This window comes from Rana temporaria, chromosome 2 (assembly GCF_905171775.1).
Source record: "Rana temporaria chromosome 2, aRanTem1.1, whole genome shotgun sequence".
In the NCBI taxonomy this organism is placed as follows: domain Eukaryota; kingdom Metazoa; phylum Chordata; class Amphibia; order Anura; family Ranidae; genus Rana; species Rana temporaria.
In genome coordinates, this window is record NC_053490.1 from 303145042 (window position 1) to 303163601 (window position 18560).

At 44.5% G+C, this 18560-nt stretch overlaps 1 protein-coding gene across 2 annotated transcripts in view; it reads right to left on the reverse strand.

Moving 5' to 3' along the window:
* Window positions 1-15895: 15895 nt before the first annotated feature.
* Window positions 15896-18560, reverse strand: part of SFPQ (splicing factor proline and glutamine rich) — a 31809-nt gene continuing 29144 nt past the window's right edge. For both annotated transcript variants that reach the window (XM_040337304.1, XM_040337303.1), the window contains exons 10-12: window positions 18111-18161; window positions 16045-16106; window positions 15896-15928 (exon numbers count right to left, since the gene is read on the reverse strand). In XM_040337304.1, the coding sequence (XP_040193238.1) occupies window positions 18138-18161 (24 nt within the window). In that variant the 3' untranslated portion in view covers window positions 15896-15928; window positions 16045-16106; window positions 18111-18137. The remainder of the gene's footprint in view (window positions 15929-16044; window positions 16107-18110; window positions 18162-18560) is intronic.

The window sequence follows — 18560 nt, forward strand, 5'->3', positions numbered from 1 at the left end:
TTAGACTGCCAGTTTTCTACGCCCGGAATGTAAACGGCTGACAGAGGCGGCACGCTTCTTTTGGCCCACCTTAGGATGTGAGCGACCTCCGACGCCGCAGCCGAGCTCCTTGTTCCCCCCTGATGGTTGACATAAGCCACCGCCGTGGCATTGTCCGACTGGATCCTGATCGGACATCCTTGTAGCCTCTACGACCACGAGGAGAGGCACAGCCTGATCGCTCGAAGCTCTAGTACCTGACCAAGTGACTCACCTGGACCTGACGATCCAGAGACAATGGTGATCTGTTCCATTTGGACAGGATCTCCTTCTGCAAGACTCGAGTGTGGAATTGGGCATACGGTACTGCCTCAAAGGAGGCTACCATGAGGCCCAAAACTTGCATGCAAAAACGGAGAGACAACCATTTGCGGGATGCTAGCAATTTCACCGCCGACTGGAGTGTCTGTAACATCTCCAAAGGAAGGAAGACCTTCGCCTTCGAGGAGTTCAGGATCAACCCTAGGTACTCCAGATGCTGAGTTGGTACCAACACGACTTCTGAATGTTCAGCACCCAACCAAATTCCTGGAGGGTCTGACTGGCTATATACACAGTAGGGTCCTTAAAGGCAGGGGTCCCCTCTCCCGGGAGAGTGGTTACCTTATTTAGCCGAGAGACCGGGGGTCCACGGCCGGAGATGCCCATTTTTTCAAAAGGCTCTCTTCAAAAGTATAACGGACCGCCATGCACTGAGGGACCACAAAGGACTTCTGCGGCCATTCCCATTCCTTATCTATGAACTTATCAAAGAAAGTAACATAAGGGAAAAACGTTCACAGAGCGGTTAGATTTGTGTCACCCAAAGTAGACAGACCCCTTTGTGGAAGTCCCAGCTACATCCTCCAGCTTGAGAGAGTCCCTCACAGCATCAATAAGTGCACTCACAAGTGCCCTGTCTTGCACTAACCCAGACGAGGGATCCTACTTACTAGGGAGGTCCTGGTCCGCATACTCTGACATACCAGAACCAGGGTCATGAGCCGCAGCCAGGCCCGAACTCGAGTCAGCACATTCCCCAGGTGGGGAGGGGTGCTTTTTAACCCCTTTACGCCGCTTCCACCCTGGCAACAAATGATTCCAGGACTGCCGACAGAGTATCCACAGGAATCGCAGGTGCAGGGGGAACAGTTTGCTGCCTCTGGCAATTTAGGGGAAGAAAGGCCAGATACTGACTCCATATTCACCCACTGACAGCGCTCAGGGACTAAGTGAAAAACACTGAAGAAGTCCACCCTCCTTGCTGCACCGTCCGGGGGGGGGGGTTACCAGGGGACTCACCACCCAGAGGGAGACCGCTGCTCTCCTTCCTTGTATACACAGTGTGATACATTTGCCTATATGTCTCAGTGTACTGCTCCCTGCTAGCCATGGGTAGATGTAGAAAGGAATTTCATGTGTGATTCATTCCTCTGACAGGTTATTGACGTGCTAATGTCCCCTCACTATTCTAAAGGTTAATTGATCTATTGTGTTGTGTAAAGAAGATCTGTGTTTACCCTTAAAAGATGTGTATTGTATCATCAGGCTAAATGATTAGAGAAGTAGTATGTTAATTATTCTGATTGCTTCAGTGTAGTAATTAACTCCAGTGATGTCTTTATCTAAAGAAATGTGTCTGCATGGTCGGCTCCGACTTGTCTCCTATAATCTGTATGGGAAACCCCACTGTGTGAGGGGGGCGTTCCTAACAGGCTGTAACCACATATAAGCTGAGTTTTTGTGTCAATAAAGTGTCTTGGTTCCAGCATCCAGTCTTGACTCATGTGTGGGGGATCCTGTGATGTTCTTGTATGGAGAGGAGGGAATGCTTGACGGGGATATCATACCGATACCGTCACAAATTGGTTGGCAGCGGCGGGATCTTCCCTTCTACTCTCCTTCACACCCGGATTCCAAGCAGACACTGGAAGAACTACTGGAAGGATTTCTAGCAACAAAACCAAGCGGGTCATCATAGCGGAATCAATGGAGATAGACCAGGAGGACGGGATTGCAGCAACGCCAGCAGTACAAGAGATGGATACACCAGTGATTCAGGAGGAGGAATCGCCAGCCAACAAGCTAATGAGAGAGAATCTAGCGTGGTTCGGCCCGAACCCAACGCCGGATGTGGTGCTGAAAGTGATGGACCTGTTAGTAAACGCAGAACTACAGAAGGATAAACAAATAAGGGACGCAGAACTACAGTTAAAACTGGCAGCAGTCCAACAAGCAGCCGCACCTTCTCCGAACAGTGAGTACAGCACAGCAGACGCAAGGAAGATTCCGTTTAGCGCTTTTAAAGCTTTTGATGAAAAGGACTGTGAAATTGATAACTACCTGGCGGATTTTGAGCGACAATGTAACCTGCACCGAATAGCTAGAAGAGAGTGGGTTGCAATATTGTCAGGCAAACTGTCAGGCAAAGCTTCTGATGCTTTCCGGACCGTGCCAGATCAGGATATCCATAGATACGCCAGGGTTAAAGAAGTGCTCCTGGCTCGTTATGCGGTAACTCCAGAGTCCCACCGACAGAAGTTCAGGGACTCACGCAAAACCACGAAAGACTCTTACGCAGAATGGGCATGCCAGTTGTCCCTGTCGGCCTCTAACTGGGTTAACAGCAGCCAGGCCACCACCGCAGAGGACATTTTGCAACTAATGCTCCTGGAGCAATTTTACAATCACATCCAGACGGACGTCAAGGATTGGGTGAGAGATCGCAGGCCCATGACTCTACCAGAGGCCGCGAAGTTGGCGGATGAATATGCGGATACTCGCAAGACAAACCAGGTCACACCACGGGTACAACCCCCACAACCAACGGCGCCCTCACACCCACCAGCCGCTAGATACCAACCGCCTAACAGACCGATGACATATAGCCCTCGCTACCCACGCCAGGAGGACAACGAACAACGCTGCTTCCGGTGCAAACAGTTGGGTCACTTCAAGCAGAATTGCCCCATGAATGACAACACCAGGTCAAATTGGTCTCAACCTGGGTACCGCTCACCAGCAGCAGCCCATTGTGTAGACTCGGCTTGGGATCCCCAGGAGCTGGGTCAGGAAGAACAATTGGGCACCCCTTACGAAGCCCTCATGGTACAATCTGTTATTACGGACAACAGGGAACACCATTGTCAGCTGGTCATGGGCGACAGCCATGAGCCGGAGGGGCCTTGGAGGGAGCTGGGCAGAAAGAGGCACCGCCAGCTACCCTCCAAGAAGAAGAGGTCCTGGAAGTCATATAACCAGCGGACCTGGGAGGAGAAGAAGCGACTGGAGGAGATGGAATCGCAGCGGGCGCCCCAGATGCGGGCCGAGATGTTCGCCAAGGGCCCACCGGTGGCCCCTTACACCACCACCCAGTTCCTGATGATGAAGGACCACGTGGAAAGCCTGCAGGACATGAGCAAGCAGGATCTGATCCGTGAGTACATAGAGCTGGAGGAGTGGATAAGCCGCATGGAGGAGGAGAACAACCACCTGAGGTCACAGCGGGCTGACCCCCCCAGGCTCCATGAACTGGAGATGGAGCTGGAGAAGCTCAAAGAGGAGAACCGGCGGCTGCGGAGGGAGCAGGGGGTGGCTGACCTTATGGGGCTCTGAGTCCCCTCTTCCCCCCCCCGGACTCTGAGCACCAGTGCTACAGCATTTCAACAAATATAACTTTTTCTTTTTATGAATCTCCTGTGATTGTCACTTCAGAGCCATAACCTGCCCCTCCCATAGCGGGACACCTAGACGGCGGCGCACAGACCCATTCGCTGTCTTCACACTGACTTATGGTGACTTTGCAGATCGCACAAAGACTTGGGGACTGACCGGCGTGTGATCTGACGACCCGGTGACATACCTAAGTCTGAAGCAGTTGCCAAGGGAGGTCAGTCATGCCAAACGGAGTTAACCTCGGACTAAAAGCTCTAAACCCGTCAACCCTACTGGACCAGGAAAGGTCCAACCGGATTTGCCGGAGCAGGGAGCAAAAGGGGGGCCATTGTGATACATTTGCCTATATGTCTCAGTGTACTGCTCCCTGCTAGCCATGGGTAGATGTAGAAAGGAATTTCATGTGTGATTCATTCCTCTGACAGGTTATTGACGTGCTAATGTCCCCTCACTATTCTAAAGGTTAATTGATCTATTGTGTTGTGTAAAGAAGATCTGTGTTTACCCTTAAAAGATGTGTATTGTATCATCAGGCTAAATGATTAGAGAAGTAGTATGTTAATTATTCTGATTGCTTCAGTGTAGTAATTAACTCCAGTGATGTCTTTATCTAAAGAAATGTGTCTGCATGGTCGGCTCCGACTTGTCTCCTATAATCTGTATGGGAAACCCCACTGTGTGAGGGGGGCGTTCCTAACAGGCTGTAACCACATATAAGCTGAGTTTTTGTGTCAATAAAGTGTCTTGGTTCCAGCATCCAGTCTTGACTCATGTGTGGGGGATCCTGTGATGTTCTTGTATGGAGAGGAGGGAATGCTTGACGGGGATATCATACCGATACCGTCACACACAGCGTGTGTGTGAGGAAAAAAACTGAGGTGAATGAGCTGTGCGCCGCCAGAAAGAAAGTGCTAGAGGCGAAAATCCACTCCAAAATGGCCGCCAGACACCTCAGATAAAAGGGCGCGGACCACAAGAAAATGGGTGCCCGCAATACCGACCTGCGCCACACCGCGGCAACGACAAAATGGCCGCTAATGGAAATTCTAATGGAGAAAGCAGGCACACTAAAAATGACGTCGCCGTTGCAAAAAATGGCACCTGACCCCCGTGATGTGGACTTCCCAGGAGACAGACCTCCCCCTCACAGAAAGCGGACGCTTGCACCCCATGATCCCCCACAGGGACCCGGAGTCCCCCCACAGGTACACCACGGTCGCAGCGGGCCCTAGGGCAGGAGGGGAAAGGGCGACAGAGAGCAGGTAAAGGGAGGGCAGGAGAACCCCTTAATCCCGGGAATGCCCAGCTGTTCCATCCTGCCAAGGCAGGAGGAACCATACTTACCTGTCCTTGCGAGGATTTGCTAGCGCGTCCCTGACAGACCCACAACCGATGGTACGGAGTAGCTGTGGGCCCGGTCCACTGTGTTTGAGACAACAGCAGCCCAGTCATATGTGGACCCCAGAGCATATGCTCACTGGCCACCCCTGGAGACATGGGGTATGTCGTGACCGGCCCAGCGCATAGCTAAGGTCTGCTCACGCTCGATGGCCGGACTGGGGGGGGAACTACAAGGATCTATAATATCCAGCCTGTCACCCAGCCGGCAGTTGATAGAAGAATCACAAAAATAAAATAAATAAAAAATCTCTTCAGGACTCTGGGCCCAAAGGGAGCCATGTCCTCCTCTGCTAGGCAGAAAAAAACTGAGCTTCATGCTGCACTGCAGGGTGAGGGGTTATGACCGGAGGGACCGCTGTTCAACTCTGTTAAAGTTACATGTTTTAAGATAACCAACATGTTCTGCCTAGTCCTCTCCTATGAACAGGAACATAACCCAAATGTCAATATTTAAGGAGCTGTGTCCGTCCATGAACGTAAAGAGAAAAATCTAATTCTGGTGCTACCTCTCTTTCAATCTCTCTCTTTGACATTAGTTGGTTTTCTTTTGAGAAATGGACAATTCTACTAATACCCCTTTGTCGTAGAGCATTACATCTTTGATCTATCAGACCTGGCTGAAATGGCCTAGTGTCCAGGAACGGAGTCATCGGGCTCGGGTATATAGAATTTTTTTTTTTAATTGTTCGTATCATCAGGTGTTTCTTTATTTCTGCTGGCATTTCAGCTTCTGGAACACACTAGGCCTTTCAATGGTATATCCACCGTTTGATTGTTCCATTTCTTATTGAGATGCTTCCTGATACTTTACTGGGTCCGGGAGTCCAATCCTTCCTTCTTCTTTTGGGCAGTGACAAGATGGTTCTTCGTATCCGCGCCGGTTTCCCCACCCATATGAATTTCAGGAACCTTGACCTAAGATGCCTTAAAAAACTTTGGGGAATCTTAATTGGTAGAGTCTGTATTAAATACAGAAGTCTTGGTAGCACATTCATCTTTATTATATTTGTCCGCCTGAACCAAGTAAAGATTTCTTTATCATATCTCAGTAAGTCTAGTTTTATTTGTCTAATCAATGCTACATAGTTAAGTTCAAATAATTTGTTTAAGTTCCTCGATATCTTATGCCGCGTACACACGATCATTTTTCAGCATGAAAAAAAAACGAAGTTTTTCGGCATGTAGAAAAAACAAAGCGTTTCCAACTTCATCATTAAAACGACATTGCCCACACACCATCGTTTTTAAAAAATGCTCTAGCAAAGCTCGGTGACGTACAACACGTACGACGAAACTATAAAGGTGAAGTTCCATGCGGATGACGCCACCCTTGGGGCTGCTTTAGCTGATTCCGTGTTAGTAAAAGACGATTCGCGCTTTTCTGTCTGTTACAGCGTGATAATAATTTTTTTTTACATTTTTCAGAACCCGAAAAATTATGTGAAGCCCACACGATCATTTTAAATGACATTTTTTTAAAAACAAAGTTTTTTTCATGCCGCAAAATGATCGTGTGTACGCGGCATAAGTCCCTAAGTAGCTTATATGGCAATCTGTCCATCTGAAATCAAATTGCGTAGTTATCTGATATATTAGTGAGGGTTTTATTTCTATTCCCATTGCCTCTGATTTCCCATAGTTAAAGGGGTTGTAAAGGTTTGTTTTTTATTTTTCTAAATAGGTTACTTTAAGCTAGTGCATTGTTGGTTCACTTACCTTTTCCTTCAATTTCCCTTCTAAATGTTTTTTGGCTGAATTTCTCACTTCCTGTTCCTCGTCAGTAAGCTGTTTAGTAAGCTGTTCTAAATGACTTTCCACCGCTCGGATGATGGTGGAAAACTTACTTAGGAAAAACAGGAAGTAAATAATTCAAATGTAGCGCTACCCCCGCAGGAGCCGCTGGTTTGTTTTTGGGATCGGCATATTGAGTTACCTTGATATGGCCCAGGGGTGCAATTGTAGAAACAAACATTGAGCGAAGGTCCAGACAGCAAATAAAGATTTTTTCCAATGCTTTATTTTCCAAGCCAACATCAACATAAATTGGGAAGGACGAGGTTGATGAAGAGAGAGAAAACCTTGCAGTATCAGGCCTGGATATTAAATGGAGCAGTCAGTACTGCTCTGTATAGTACCAATTTGTAACTTGTCGCCACTCCAACGGGTAAAGTGGGTAAAGTGCCCCCGGACAGACCCCTTTTGATAAGCCTGGCAGCCGAGATGTCACTTAGGATTTCTGGGAGGAACAGTCCTCTCTCACAGGCCTGGCTCTAGGGCCTCTGCCACAGGCCAATTACAATAACTGAGCTAGGTAGACAAATGGAGCGAATCCTCCCAGTAGATTTCTGCATTGGTCACCAGATGACAGCAAACATATCTGTCAGTACTCTGGTCACCAGATCCCCAATTGGTTTGTTCAGGCTCTGTTGGACAACCTGCCTCCGGGTCCTCCTCAAACCGACTCCCAATCGAACGGCACCCAGCCTGGGATCCTTTCAATAGAACCAGGAACCCAGCAAGTCACTGGGGTCCCCTTGTACCTCCGGATGAGGTTCTAAGTAGTCTGAATTTTTCGGCCAGGTGGGCCACGCCTGCCAGGTCCATGGATGCACGCACCCTGAAGGTGGATGCCGCACCTGGAACGGGGACCCCGCAAAGATTTTAGAGCACATGACACCTGTCACAGATATACTCCTCTCCAGCACGCCCCGTGAGGAAAAAAAACTCCTCTGAATGGCTGCTGGAGAAACTTACTCCGCCAGAACCCCTCTGCCGCCAAATGCTGGCCAGGGATGGCATTGCATCCCTGGACCACAGACTGACCCAGTGGACATTTCTGGAATGACAGAAGTCCCAAAATTTAAACAAATTATGAATGGGAGCAAGGTAACTCTCCCATTACCCGTTAACTTTAGCGTAGTGCCCATACTGAAAGTAAGGGGGCGCTACACAAACAAAGAAAAAAAACATTTAGATGGGAAATTGAAGGAAAAAGTAAGTGAACCAAAAATGCACTAGTTTAAAGGAACCAATTTAGAAAATAAAAGACGAACCTTTACAACACCTTTAATTTTAAAATTGGACAGTTTTCCATATTCTCTCAGTTCTGCCAATAGGGAAGGCAGGGCTATAACCGGGGACGTTATAAAGAAAATTAAGTCATCGGCATATGCCGCCAATTTCTGTTCTTCCCCCTTCATTATTATTCCCCTTGATGTTCGGGTTCGCCCGTATCTTCCTTAGAAAGGGTTCTATTGTCAAAATAATAGGAGACAGTGGGCAGCCTTGTCTTGTCCCTTTCAAATTAAATGGGACTATTTTAACCCTCGCGCTCGATCCCGAGTATAAATTAGAGAACCAACTCAGCATTCCTTCTCCCAGTCCTATATATGCTGTAGCATCGCTTTTAGAAACATCCATTACACTCTATCAAAGGCTTTTTCTGCATCAGCATAGACTACCATTTGCTTCTTCTGTTTTTGTGCTAGATAAATCAAACTCACCACCCGTTGTGTTTTCTCTTCCCTCTCTCCCAGGGGTAAATCCCACTTGATCTGGGTGTATTAAATCCAGGATATGATCTAGTAACCTTGTGGCGAGAATCTTGGTGAACACTTTAAGGTCCACATTCAACAACAATATAGGACGGTAGCTAGCGCATTGCGATGGCTCTTTACCTTCTTTTGGGATGACTGTTATATGTGCCACAATTTGGACATTTTCTGTAGCTGTACACTCGCTACTTTACATTGTAGCAAAGTGTAATTTTTTCAGTGTTGTCACATAAAAAGATATAATTAAATATTTACAAAAACATGAGGGACCTTTTGTGAGATACACTATATTACCAAAAATAATGGGAAACCTGCCTTTACACACACGTGAACTTTAATGGCATGGCATCGTAGGGTTCAACTTTGAGTTGGCCCACCCGTTGCAGTTATAACAGCTTCACCTCTTCTGGGAAGGCTGTCCACAAAGTTTAGGAGTGGCTATGGGAATGTTTATCCATTCCTCCAGAAGCGCATTATTGAGGTCAGATACTGACGTGGACAAGAAGGCCCGGCTCAGTCTTCGCTCTACTTCATTCCAAAGGTGTAGTATCGGGTTGAGGTCAGGACTCTGTGCAGGCCAGACAAGTCCCTCCACCCCAAACTCACTCATCCATGTCTTTATGGACCTAGTTTTTTTTTTTTTTGGAAAAAGCCAACTTTATTTGGATAAAAGTCATTTTGCAAAGTAGTTGCTTATGTAGCATAATGAAACAGTACATTATAAGAGTCATTTTGTGTGAGATTCTTTGTACATTCATGTTAAGGCACAGGTTTATGAGGGTATAGACATCCAGTATATAAGAAACTTCATGTCATTCAGCTACCAATACAGTTCTGATTAAGATTTTCATGGTTAACACCTTCATAGGACAGTCACTTTCTACTTTCATCTAAGTATGCCTGTCTGCTGGGCTTGGATTATTTTAGGCACGTTTCTCCATCTTCTAACCATCTATCCCACACCGTTGAGTACTTATGCGCGCACTTTCTATGGGCATAGACAAATTTTTTAAATGGTAGTGCATCATTAACGTCCCTCTTCCATTGGCATATGGAGGGAGGCTGAGCCTGCATCCATACCTTGGCTATGCCCTTAAGGGCCATAAACAGAGTTTCATTTAGAAATGTAGCTTGGTATTTGTCAATTTCTACGTCTGGCAGAAGTCCCAAAAGACATAGTTTGGGGTCTAATACCACTGGGGAACCCAGTACAGTATGTCTGAATGTTTGGGCAGCTCCATATAAGATGGAAGAACGTTCCAGGTGCTGCGTGGCACAAATGGCATGTCAGGTCATCAGTATGGAGAAATGTCACCTTTTTTAGGGGAGTCAGGTAGGCTTTGTGTACAATGTATATCTGTGTCAGTCTGTCAGATAACTTGGGGGACATCAGTCTGGTCCCTTCCAATATTTCATCCCAGTCTTCCTCCTCCACAGGGCTTTTTCCCATTCCATCTTTGCCTTTTGTGCAATGGCATTTGAACTGCGGTTTCTGATCTATAGATACAGGGTAGATATGAGTTTAGAGGGTTCCTCTCCCATTATTACATCCAGAACTGGGGGAGAATCTGACACTACTTCCATGTTTGGTAATTGTGTTTTCAATGCATGGCCCAGTTGTAGATACTTAAAGGCGATCTGGTTAGGGAGTTTATATTCTTCCTTAACCACTTCCAGACCGAAGGTGTTTTTCAGATTTGGCATTTACAAGACTAAAACAGTTTTTTTTGCTAGAAAATTACTTAAAACCCCCTAGAGAATAAAATGGCGGTCATCGCAATACTTTTTGTCACACTGTATTTGCGCAGCGGTCTTACAAGCGCACTTTTTTTGGAAAAAAATCAGACAATAAATTTGGCCCAATTTTTTTTATATATTGTGAAAGATAATGTTACGCCGAGTAAAATGATACCCAACATGTCACGCTTTAAAATTGCGCCCGCTCTTGGCATGGCGTCAAACTTTTACCCTTAAAAATCTCGATAGGCGACGTTTAAAAAATTCTATAGGTTGCATTTTTTGAGCTACAGAGTAGCTCTAGGGCTATAATTATTGCTCTCGCTCTAACGATAGCGGCGATACCTCACTTGTGTGGTTTGAATACCGTTTTCATATGCGGGCGCTACTCGCGTATGCGTTCGCTTCTGCGCGCAAGCTCGACGGGGCGCTTTAAAAAAAATGTTTTTTGTTTTCTTATTTATTTTTATTGATTGTATTATTTTTTACACTGAAATAATAATTAAAAAAAAAAATTATCACTTTTATTCCTATTACAAGGAATGTAAACATCCCTTGTAATAGAAAAAAGCATGACAGGTCCTCTTAAATATGAGATCTGGGGTCAAAAAGACCTCAGATCTCATGTTTAGACTTAAATGCAAGAAAAAAAAAAAAAAGGAAAATTTGTCATTTAAAAAAATGACAACAAAAAAAATTGTCTCTTTAAGAGGCTGGGCGGGACTGACGTTTTGATGTTACTTCCGCCCAGCAAAGCTATGAGGACGGGTGGGGGCCATCTTGCCCTCACTCAAGTCCTCACACACCAGGCAGCAGCATCCGATCTCCTCCACTACCGACGGCTCCGGTAAGCGGCGGAGGGCGCGGAAGAGCGGCGGGAGGGGCCCTCTCCCGCCACCGATAACGGCGAATCTGCCGCGGAGACCGCCGTTATCGTTTACACGGCCGCCCACTGTAAAGATGGATACCTCGATTGTGGCAGCAGCTGCTGCCGTTACCGAGATATCCATCTTTAAAAACAGGATGTACATATACAGTGGGCGGTCGGGAAGTGGTTAAAGCGGGGGTTCACCCAAAAAAAAAAATGTAATTGCATCTGGCAGAGCCAGCATACTAAAGACATTACATTTCGGCATTTTTTTTTTTCGGTACATACCATTATATCCTGATGTTGTCCAGGGCTTTCGGGTTCCGATGACTGCGTGACTGGGCGTTCCTATCCTTCCGTTCGATGATTGACGTCTTGTGAAACAGGTGACCTGTCTCACAACACGCGTCACCAGACGTCGGGAAAGAGCAGAGCTGTGAGTCGGCACTATACGGCACCTGCGCAGTCAGCTCTACACAGCGGGCGCAGGCGCCGTATAGTGGCGACTCTTAGCTCTGGTATTTCCGGAAATCTGGTGACGCGCGTTGTGAGACAGGTCACCTGTTTCACAAGCCGTCAATCATCCAACGAAAGAATAGGAATGCCCAGTCACGCAAGCATCGGAAGCCTGAGGCAGGGATAGGAACGCCCAGTCCCGGAGCCATCAGAACGCGGAAGCCCTGGACAAAATCCGGATATAAAGGTAAGTACAGAGCAAAAAAAAAAAACTGCCACAATGTAATGTCCTAACTATTGTACTTTTTAATGTAAAAAAAAAACGTTTTTAGGGTAAACCTCCACTTTAAGTACTTGAAACTGCTTGATTCTGGAGTTAGATAACAACTGATGGAGGTATATTATGCCATGTGTAGCCCATACTGTCGAGTCTGAGAAAGATTCTAACTCAGGTAGGTGTTTGTTGAACCATAGTGGGGTGTGGGTGTAAATTTTCCCAGTGTTTTGTTTTTTCAAGGTGATTTCCAATATTCTTTGATGATGGAGTAGCATTCCCATAGTATACCTTGTGTTTTTTTTAGTAAGTTGTTTCCCTCCGAGGATAGCTTGGAGCGGGGTAAATGCTGGGTGACCTGGTTTATTACACACTAGGGACTTATAGTGTTGCATTTCCACTTTGTTAAAGTGGTATATGTGGGAGAGTTGAGCTGCCAAGTAATAATCCTGTAAATCAGGAAAGGACACTCCTCCCATATCCGCAGGGTTCTTCAGAACATGCCAGTTTATGTCTTCCATTTGTTTAAAGACTTTTAAAGGGATATAGAGAGGAGCATGCCAAACCATATATAGTATTTTGGGTAACAAAATAATTTTTATTATATTTATACGTCCTATCACCCCTAGTGGCAGCCTGGACCATGTCTGGGTTTTGGACTTTATCAAGTCAAATAAGGGTGTGACATTCGTGTGTGTGTGTAGTCCATTAAAGTCCTGGGGGGGGGGGGGGGGGATGTCCAGTGGGAGGATTTGTCCCAGTTCATACGCAATCCTGAGTAACTATCCATTTTTTCAATGATGTCAAGTGCAGCCTTTAATGAAGGTCCCTGATCTGAGTGTCATCAGCATACAGACCTATTTTATCTACTGTGTGTCCTCTTCTCAATCCCTTTATATTAGTGTCTGCTCTGATGGCAATTGCCAGCGGCTCCACTGCCAGAGTATACAGAAGGGGGGACAATGGACATCCCTGTCTCGTACCCCTTTCCAGAGGGAAGTGCTCCGAAAGCCAGCCGTTGACAAATGCCCTTTCCTAGCTGCCTGATAAAGAAGCTTAACCAACTTTATAAACTGTGGACCAAAGCCATAGTTGTGCAAGCACTCCTACAAGTACAGCCATTCTACAGAATCAAAGGCTTTGGCAGTGTCTAGCACTACCACCACCCTGGTTCCTGAATTGTCATGTTGAGCCTGTATGTTCATGTATAGTCTCCTAATGTTCATGGCAGAGTTTTTTCCCTGGCATAAAGCCTGTTTGGTCAGTGTATTAGCGTGGGTATAGCTGTATTCAAGCGATTGGCCAGTATTTTAGCTAGTATCTTAATATCTACCTGTAGGCGTGAGATAGGCCTGCATGACTCAGGGTAATGGGGGTCTTTGCCCGGCTTGGGGAGTACAATTATTTGTGCCTCCTGCATGGATAGAGGGAGCGTGTTTGTCAAATATGGATTGGTAGAGATGCTTGAGTTTAGGTATGAGTGTTTGAGTATGTTGCATAAAACTCCAGGGGCAGTCCGTCTAGACCAGGGGCTTTAGACTTGGGCAATGGCATCAGCAATACCCTGTGTAGTTATGGGTGCATCTAGTAATTTCACTTGCTCTGGTTTTAACCTGGGGAATTGGATTGTATTTAAATACACTTGGAGTTCCCCTTGTGTATGTGTAGTATAGGATTTATAATAGTTTCTATAGAATTGTAAAAACTGGGATGCTACTTGAGGGGTCCATAATGTTATTTCTTCAGTGTCTATTAGGGAGACTACTACTGGAGGTCTATCGTCCACATGGCCTAGATATGCCAATAACCTGCCTACCCTCTCCCCCTGCTCAAACTCTTTGCTTGCAGAATAGTTTGTTTGGCCTTTTCCAGTGCATAATTGTGTTACAATGCGGAATTGTAGTTTTTACCTTGTCTCGATTTTCAGGTGTGGGATTGGAGTTAAGTGGTTTCCAGTTCTTGCAGTTTGTTAGTTGTAGTATTAGATGACTGTTTATTCTGTTGGTAAGAATCCATCGGGCATGTACTTTAAATTCTTCCCAGAATGAATTAAGTGAGGGCGGGATTCTAGGTCTGTACAAGAAGTATTTAATCTCTCTTTCAATGGAATCATGATCTGTAAGGGCCAGTGGTGGTTCAATAGCCATGTGCGTACAAGGGGGGGGCACTCCTCAGAGATATGGTCACCCAGAAAGGAGAATGGTCTGACATCCTTGGTGCAATCCCCAACCCCAGGTAGTAGAGCCTGGGACACCAGTACAAAGTCTATTCTTGACATGGTATTATGGCATGTGTAGGCTGTGGGGTTGTTGTGCCTCCACTAGGACAAACTCTGTCATGGTACATGATAGTTTGGTCTGCACGGCGCATCCAGTTGGTTCCCTATTTGCGTCAATCTAGAGATGGAGACATTATCTTGTTTAAGTCCCTCATCCATTTATGGACCTAGTTTGTGCAGTCATGTTGGAACAGGAACCCCAACTTTGTGGGGATAGCCCCTTCCTGTTCCAACATGACAATTGCTTTTAACATGTATTACACAACATTCTATTGAATAAACCAATTTTTTATAGTATTGATTGTCTTGCTTTTTTTGTGGCCTGTATAGGCCAACATCTTTGTGCTCCCCAAATAAAGTGGTTTGTTGTCCAAGGATTCACAACAGATGGAAAAATGTACACAGTATATTTCAGGCATGCAACTTGCCCAACATTGGATGCAGAGACCAGTGTTGATACTGGGTACCGGGCCAGTGCATGGAGGGGGGGGGGGGGACACATGGCAAGTATATGACTGAGTGAATGTTCATCTAAGATTGCACCAGTTACAGGACAAGGCATCACCCCTTGCTAAAAGTAATGTAGAATATAGGGAAAGCATGACCAAGGGTGCACAGCAACCTTTCTCCCCCCCCCCCACTGATGGTGTAAACAAGGACGGGAGGGAGTAGCTTATAGGGCTCAAGGCGACTAAAGTGTTCAACCAGTGGTTGAAAAAGAGGGCTAAAGAATCAGAAGTAAACTAGTCAAGTGTGATTTCTCCACTAGGACAGTATAAAAATAAAATGGACTCGGACTGGGGAGGCAGCACATTCTCAACGAGTTGCCAGTGTCCAATCACTTGAAGGAATGAGCCCAGAACCCAGGGTCTACAAACGACTGAGATAATGTCCTTTAATGTACCAATCGGATTTTACAGAGCATACAAAAATCCTGAGTCCACTCTGATAGTAGCAGACCTAGGTTAAAACCTACAGGAGGGAATAGACACCAGGCACATAGAAACTCAAAGTAGCAGAATAACCCAAAATCTTACATTCAAGATGTGTCCTTCAATGGACAATATAGAATGGCAAGAACAGATGAAGTCATTGTATGGAGAGTGACTGTATAACTTTCAGTTTAAGTTCTCACAGTTGCCATCTAGGGTTTGCTTGAAGGAGGCAGCATTATGCAAAGGTTAAATTTAGACCCGCTTACAAAAATCTGTTTCCTCTGAAGCCCAATCTGCATTTAGATCACACTTCAGAGGCCGATAAGCAGTGATGCATAGCCTCTTCACAATCCCCCAAAAAAAGCACCTCAACCATGTGCATTGCACATGTTTGCAGCACTTCCTTATTTGATTTAGTGTGTAGCATTCAGCAGGCATGTCCAGAGACTGTCATAGGTAAGAAACACTGCAACCACGTCATGTAAACACTCCACTGCCTAGTGCAGCCAACTACACATCTTAAACCAGCACAGAAAAATGTCAGTTGGGTACAATGTCACTTGACCACACAACTGTCAGTTAAAGTGATGTAGTGCTTTATTGTAAAAATTGCCTGGTCATTAAGAGGGTAAATCTTCCAGGGCTTAAGTGGTTAATCAAATATAAGACACAGCCAATTTAATTTTATTTTATTTTTTCAACAAAAAAAATACTTCTGTCCAATAAGTAGCCCTGAAAAAAAAAAAAAAAATCATCAACAAAGTAGTACGTACAATAGAAGCCAATTCTCCATGTTTAACTAAATGACAGTGTAGTATAGATTAGCAAAAATGTAAATAGAATTATACCTGGTTTACAATTCAATGGGCCTCAAGGAGGTAGTGTGGACTGAATGACACCTGTATCAAATCTGTGGAAAGGGTAAAAAATAAATAAATACTTTAAACAGTCTCAAAAATGGGTTACTGAAAACCCCCAAAAAAACAACTCAAATACAAATTGGCACCAATTGGTTTAATCGACTAGTTCTAAAGCAATCTTTATTAGTGGCTATGAATAGTAGCAGGGGGGGGGGGGAAACACGGCAAGACCTGGCAATGCAGAGGCTATTAGGGCCAGTTCACACCAGATTCAGAGCGATAGCTAGAGTGTGTGTACACAATAGTTTGTAAACACTATAATGTTTGCGTAAGCCAACATACGCTTATTGGTGTACGTTTAACAGAGAAGAGCTGAGATCCTGATGATCACGGGTGATCTCTCAGGTGTGCCAGTTTATGAAACAGGAGTGGAGAACATGTTTCACTTCTCATCACAAGACACACCCTTCTGTTATTCACTTTTACACAGATGACCAGTTTATGAAGGCGAGATCTGAGGATCTCACTGGCTATCTCTGTAAAATATCTCCATCCCAGATTCTCCAGCTCAGAGGTTGAGAATATGGATGAGAAGCTGCTGTGATGTGAAGGAGTTTTTTTAACTGCCAATATCAGCAAAAGCAAGCTTAAAGATTGATATAAATAGTGTGAGTGTGAGTGTGAGTGTGAGTGTGTGTGTGTGTGTCACACACAGTATAGTTATAATGTATTTTCTTTTAGGACCCATTCACACCTGAGCAATGCAGAATTGTGCAATTCTTTCCACAATTCCAAATTGCTCTAAAATTCTGTCAAAATACACAATGTGTTTTTGGGTGCCATTCATTGTTTATGGCACCCCAAATGCAGTTAGCAAACATGCATTTTGCCACACATTTTGTCATTTGACAAATTCTCTAGCAACTTGCCCAAATGCGCATTGAAAAAATGCACAATGCTCCATGCCCAAAATTTACATTTTGGTGCTTTAACATGTATTTTGTCTCATTTCTTTACCTGCGTTTTGGAGTGCGTTCCAGAAACACATGCAAAATGCATGATATGCTTGCGGTGTCAATTGTTAACGGCATCCCAAAAGTGGCTAGCAAATGTGTGGTTTGCCAAAATACACATAAAAAGCAAAACATGCACGTTAAAAGGTGTCAAACTATATGCTAAAAAAGCACCAAAGTGTGCATTACAAACCATACCAAAATGCATCTTAAAATAACCTGTGCCAAAATGTGTGCTAAAAACCAAAATGTGTGCTAAAAAATGCACAATAAAAAAACCTACGGCCAGATGTTAAAAATATGCCATGTTAAAAAAAAAATGCCAAAATATGCATAAATAATGCCAAAATTCACAATTAAAAAGTTAAAAAAGCGCTTATTCTCATGTAATACGTTTTTTAACTTTGGTTTCACTTTTAAAACTCAGCTGCTTTGTAATCACACAAGTTTCTCAGGAGATCACAGGCAGCCCCTCCCTCTTCTACTCAGGTGTTCTCAGAGGAAAAACTTCTCATCTATTCTCCTTCTGAGAACAAATGTTCTCCGCTTCATTAACAGGGTGCCAGAGGAGAAGATTTTTCTCTGAGAACTGAAATGAGATAAATCACCGTTTGATAAACGTACACCATTGGGATTTGACAATTTTGCAGAATACATACTCGCCCAAATGTGAGGAAATTTTACATTTTTTTATTGGAGATGTTTTATAGCAGAAAGTAAAAAAAAATCCAAAATTGGTGTTTATAGTGAAAAAATGCAGTGGTGATAAATGCCACCAAAATAAAGCTCCATTTATGGAGATTTTTTTTACCATTTTATCTGGGTACAGCATCAGTTAAACAGTGCCAAATTGTAAAAAATGGCTTATCATAGGGGAGTTTGTAAATCCTCAGGCAGTCAAGGGGCTAATCAACTGCACAACCAGCTAGCCCATACATGGCAAGAAATTCAGCCAATCCTGGCTGAAGATGCATGTCTATGGCTGGCTTAATGCACAAAGCAAAAAACTTTAAACAAAGCAAACCACACAGTTGAACATACCTTAACATAAAGACTCTGGAATCAATGTCAGCCAGTATCCAAATTCCATACCTAAAGATAAGTGACCAGAAAGATCAATTAGCTTTCAGTTATCTGCTTAATGTTAGTGACCAAGCACAACTATGAGCCAATTTTTAATTTTATTTTTATATAAAATGAACACAACCGGATCAAAGTCTTATTAAAGTCTAAGAACGTATATCTATAGCATATTGTGATCTCAATAAGAATGCTGCATTAACCAGTTGAGTAACAGGTTAAAGGGTTTAGTTTTGTAATTTGCTTTTTAACTTAAAGGCTTCTGGACAAAGCTTGCTGAGATTACTCGGCACAGCCAGACCACCACTATAAATGTTTAGTATAGCAGGATACAAGTCAGGTAATTTTATCAGCCAATTGATATATCTGCAATACAGATATTGGCAGCTCAGTCTTATGTGCTGTAAGTGC